Below are 5,606 nucleotides of genomic sequence, written 5' to 3'. Positions count from 1 at the left end.
TTCCCTAACCATATTTTTTTTGCTGTCAAAAAACCTTTAATTTTAGGTGAAGTAGCAATGAAAAAAATTGGTTACAATGACGGACTTTCGCACAATTCGCTCCTTCGTAACGCTCTGAAGCCGCCCCCACTTCTCCTGCAGTCGTACGTGCTGATCACAAGGGCTTCCACCTTGAATGCCGTATTCGCAGGTAGACATTGATGATTTTGCCTTTATATAGACTTCCTATATGAGAAGAAAGTGGCCTTGTTACCCATAGCAACCAAAAGGATCAGGCGTCTCTATGGCCATGGAGGCCAATACTCCTTTTCTCTAGCAGTTGGACTGATCACAGCCCGCCGCTGCTCGCACAGCACAGCGCCCACCAGCAGCACGCAACACGACTCCACGCATGCGCAGCAACACAGACTAGACGGGCCGCGGTTCCACGCATGCGCACTATGCCCTGTGTGGAGCTTCTTCCGCCAACCAGTTCTACGCATGCGTCCTGCTGGCATTTCCGTTTCCGGCTGACTCTACAGTTTCGCCGGTGTGATATTGTCCCTTGGTGATTCCCGTCTTTGTATCCGGGATGACGACCGAGAAGAAACCACAAATGGATTTGGGTCTCCTGGAGGAGGACGACGAGTTTGAGGAGTTTCCGACCGAGGGTGAGGAGGAAAAGGCGGGGGAATGAAAGGAAGAGGCCCGGGTGACTCAGGAGGGCTGACAGCTGCAGCAGGGCGAGATGTCCCGGCGGGGATACACCTATGGCATTTCCCCCGTACCCATTACTGTATACGGCGGGGGCTGCCGACCTCTCAGCCTCGGGGCACCCCGCAGATATGTTCCCAGCAATATGGAGACGTCACGAGTAGTAGTGGCCCCTCTTTCTGCCCTCCCCCACGAGTAGTAGTGGCCCCTCTTTCTGCCCTCCCCCACGAGTAGTAGTGGCCCCTCTCACCCATGAGCCTACAGTAGCCCCTCATTCTGCCCTCCCGTAAGAAGTAATGACCCCTCTCTCTTCCCCCTCCCACCCCTGAGCGCATAGTGGGCCCCTCTTTCTGCCCCCCATGAGCCTGTAGTGGCCCCTGTTACTGCCCCACCCACCCTTGAGCCTATAGTGGCCCGTCTTTCTGCCCCTATGAGCTAGGATGGCCCCTTACTCGGCTCTTGTGCCCTCCCCCTGCTGCGCCAGTATGTGCCAGACATGTGATTGGCACTGGGCAGTCTCTGGTCTTGTGCCTCATGTATCGGCGCGTTGATCCGCGGCGCGGACTCTGAGGCTCTCTTACAGCCCGCTTCTTATTGCGAATAGCATGCGTTGCGGTACAACGCTCCCATTGATTCCACTGAGGGTCGAATGCGCCATTTCTTACACTGCGATTTTCTTTTTTTTTCCCCCCTCCAAGCGCTGTCCTAGTTTTGCGCATTTAACGCACCTGATCACTGATGGGTGTGTTAAAATCCGCTGTCACACACGTTGGAGGGCGCAGCACTACATCTCTGTAAAGCGCGTGTGAGAGCGGCCTGACTCTGCAGGATGGCGGCTTTCTGCTGCAGTTTCTACCTGCGTCGGGGGCATCCTGGGCAAATCCGCAGCAGAAAGTCCACCCGGGCGGAGCGTCCGCAGCAGATCTGCAACGGGAAATCTGCCTGAAGCACCGCCCCATTTACTGCGGATTTTAAAGGGGTTGTCCCGCGAAACAAAGTGGGTCTATACACTTCTGTGTGGCCATATAAATGCACTTTGTAATGTACATTGTGCATTAATTATGAGCCATACAGAAGTTATTCACTTACCTGCTCCGTTGCTAGCGTCCTCGTCTCCATGGAGCCGTCTAATTTTCAGCGTCTAATCGCCAGATTAGACGTGCTTGCGCAGTCCGGGTCTTCTTCTTTTCTCAATGGGGCCGCTCGTGCCGGAGACCGGCTCCTGGTAGCTCCGCCCCGTCACGTGCCGATTCCAGCCAATCAGGAGGCTGGAATCGGCAATAGACCGCACAGAAGCTCTGCGGTCCACCGAGGGAGAAGATCCCGGCGGCCATCTTCAGCAGGTAAGTAAGAAGTCACCGGAGCGCGGGGATTCAGGTAAGCGCTGTGCGGTGTTCTTGTTTAACCCCTGCATCGGGGTTGTCTCGTGCCGAACGGGGGGGCTGTGGAAAAAAAACAAACCCGTTTCGGCGCGGGACAACCCCTTTAACATGGATTATTTTGGTGCAGAATTCACCCCCTTATTTAACCCTTAACGCCACGGAGTGTAACTGTACGTCCTGGCAGGGAGGTACTTGGCGCAATGGAGCGTACAGTTATGTCCCGAGGATAGCGTGAGATCAGAATACATCCCGCATTGGGTCATCGCCCCCCCCGCTATTAACCCCTTGCATGCAGCGACCTATGTAGATTGCGGCATGTAAAGGGTTGACGGAGGGAGTGCGCTCTCTGTGACGTCATCGGACTCTCGCAATATAATCGCAGAGAGCCCGACGGGTTGATGAGGTTTTTATTGCAACTGAACTGCCCCGTGTGAATGGAGCCTCAGGGGCTCGGGCAAACTGGCGCTTATTGCACATGTTTTCGCTTGTGGAAACTGCAGACATTCGGACCCATCGATGGGTTTGCTCACATTAAGCGTTTTTGCACCTGCATTTCCATTGGGGCGAAAAAATACACAACGTGTTATTTTTGTGCGCATTTGTGACCCAGAGCACCATAGGAGGCTACGGGGGTGCGTATCTGCGCAATTTCACTGTGTTAATTGTAACACCGGGGACTAATTACGCTGCTAAGCTGGTTCCAAACCGGCGCGGGACACACCGAGAACGGCCTGGCGGTGCAAATAAGCTTAGTAAGTAGCACGGAAACACACGATAGCGGTCCACTCATGGCGCGATCACGCCATCCTCTCGCAGGCTTATCAGCGCATCTGCCTCTGTGCAGGAGCCCTAGAAAGAATGGGGTGCAGAATGCTGCCACAATCTGCAGTGTGATCATCCCCCTCACTGCCTGTCCATCTAGTGCGTATGGTGAGGAGGTTAATGGTATCTAACATATCCAGACCCAACAGGGGTAAAGCGTGTCCTCTTGTAGGGTTCATGTATCCGCTGGTATGCCTCCAAGTGGGTGACGTGTGCCGCTATACATGTATGTATCTTCCTGATGTATACCTGCGACGTACGCTGCACCCGGGGTTGGGCCGTGTGCACACGGGAAAAACTGAACACCAATTTCAAGAAAAGCTGCAGCAGAAATCTCCACATTTAAGCACGGATTCCTGCTGCGGATCTGCATGCGGGTTAGCCTAATTTATCATCCTCCTTTCTTACGAATGCCACTTGAATTGGCGCTGTGCCAGTTCATCGTCTTCCTCAAAAGGGGTAACCCATTTCCACGAAGCTCTGGGATGTTGGATGCCGCAGGATTTTCCCTGTACTGATTTGCTGTCTTTTCTGTGTCCACAGAATGGCCCGGCTGCGATGAGGATGAGGACGCTCACGTTTGGGAAGACAACTGGGATGATGATAACGTAGAAGACGACTTTTCAAATCAGTTAAGGTAATTCGAAAATAGAGGATCAGATTTTTTTTTTTGTTTTGTTTTTTTTTTAATTGCCCTGTTTTTGTTTTTTACTTTTTCCTTTAGTTCAGGCTGTGCGCACATCTGCACTGGAGGCTCCATTACAGCTTCCATTGGTTTTGATGGAGAACAATAAGGCCTTCTGTCCACAGGCGTATTTTCATTGCGTTCCCCGCGGAGATAATCCGGCCGTGGGGAACGCAGTGAACGCTTTCTATAGCATTGCTCTGGAAAGTGCAGCCCCCTCTCCACGAGCGGAAAATTATAGCGATTCTCCGCTCGCGGGTGACAAATCGCGGCATGCCGTGATTCTCTGTCAGATAGGCTCAGTGCGGAGAACAGTCAGCCGGCTCCTGCTCCCTGGCGGGATATCGCTACGCCCTGGACAGGCAGCCTAATGCTACTTGCATCTCCATTTTTTTTCTTTATGCCCAAGTAATGAACTCTTCAATGGAACACGACGGATCCCGATATGTCAGTCGGATCCATCAGGCGCTGCTGGTGATGGTTGTGTGACGGATCCAGCTGAGCTTGGAGACTTCTTGTATACATAGTAGTCCCATTCATTGTGAGTTTGGGTTGATGGACTCGTGGCCAGATGCTTAGGTCCTAGCTTATTAGACCCTAACGACCAGTTAGTTGCCCTTTATGGCTATAAAAGCTCTACATAAAAATGCTGCATATCTCACTATGGACTTTCAGCGAACATCTGGCCGCAGTAGTTTTATTAGAAACGCTGGGAACATGTCACAAAAAATGCTACTTTTCTCTGAAGAATGCCGCATTTGGAGTTTTTTGTGTATACAGTTGAGTTGGGGGTATGATGAAACGTTCTGCAACTTTCAGTTTTAGTTCTGTATTCATTCCTCACCACTTTCAAGATCTCTGCTTGCTCTCAACGAATTAGAACATTCTCACTTACATCCAGAGGATGTACACTGGATGGTTTGCTACAATTGTGAACAACCTAGGCTAACCACCGTGACCTAGACAGACGAATATAGTGTAACTGCACTGATACATTGTAACAAACTACTTGGATAGGATAGTTTTGTGCTGCTGATGTGTTCCCAGAACATTTGTATTACCAAGGATGATTCCCGCATGGAAGGCTTACTAGAGTGATGGACATGTTATATATATGTTATGGACGGATTGTTATCTACTCTTCTAGACGGGCCCTTACTTCAATATCTGAAACATTTGTGTTTTTCAGAGCTGAACTAGAGAAACACGGATACAAGATGGAGACGGCGTAACCGAGAAGAACGCAAACCCTTTATCTTTAGTTTTCTTTGTGTTTTTACAATAAATATTTGGTTGTTGTTACAATGGGCTGCTGTTTCTTTGGATTATCCTGCACCATCACACAAGAGCGCGGCAGAACCTAAGGAGGTCTTCCAGCAAATAGTTTACAATGTGTTGCTCAGAAGCCCATTTAGACACAACGATTATCGCTCAAAAGATGTATTTTGAGCGGTAATTGTGTCTATTTACAGGGCAAGGTGATCAAACGATGAGCGATCACTTTGCGCTCCCAGCGAGGGATGCAGAAGACAAGCAGAGCTGCCTGTCTTCTGCATCCAGCTGTTCTCTGCTCAGTGCCTGGCTGTTATATAGCTAAATGCTCCGAGCTCGGTGTGTAGAACACAGCTGGAGTGCTGTGTTCTTTATACCTCGGTTGTTCACAGAGCGCTCAGCTGGTATACAGCTGTGCACTCTGTGCAGAGTATGAAGAACACAGCTTGACCGCTGTGTTCTTTATACCTGCCTGTGTTCAGGGAGCGGGATACAGCTGAAACAATAGTGTCAGCTATATCCTGCTGTGAGCTCCTAATAAGGCTCATCGTTGTCTTTTAGCATGCTGAAAGACAACGATAAGCGACGGCTTAACGAAAACTGCACGACGTCAGTGCAGTTACACATGATTATCGCTTAAGACTGCTTTTGAGCGATAATCGTTGTGTCTAAATGGGCCTTAAAGGGGTTGTCCCGCGCCGAAACGGGTTTTTTTTTTTTTTTTTCCAATAGCCCCCCCGTTCGGCGCGAGA

General features: G+C 50.5%; 1 protein-coding gene across 1 annotated transcript; it reads left to right on the top strand.

Annotated features, from left to right (window-relative positions):
* The first annotated feature begins 483 nt into the window (after positions 1–483).
* On the top strand, positions 484–4,887 carry SEM1 (SEM1 26S proteasome subunit). Its single transcript, XM_066584909.1, has 3 exons — positions 484–650; positions 3,441–3,534; positions 4,772–4,887. The coding sequence occupies exons 1-3, from the start codon at positions 572–574 to the stop codon at positions 4,812–4,814; spliced, it is 216 nt and encodes a 71-aa protein (XP_066441006.1). The 5' UTR covers positions 484–571; the 3' UTR covers positions 4,815–4,887.
* Positions 4,888–5,606: the final 719 nt, after the last annotated feature.

This window comes from Eleutherodactylus coqui, chromosome 12, assembly GCF_035609145.1.
Source record: "Eleutherodactylus coqui strain aEleCoq1 chromosome 12, aEleCoq1.hap1, whole genome shotgun sequence".
Classification (NCBI taxonomy): domain Eukaryota; kingdom Metazoa; phylum Chordata; class Amphibia; order Anura; family Eleutherodactylidae; genus Eleutherodactylus; species Eleutherodactylus coqui.
Note: the sequence above shows the minus strand (reverse complement) of the source record. Positions and strands in the feature narration are given on the sequence as shown.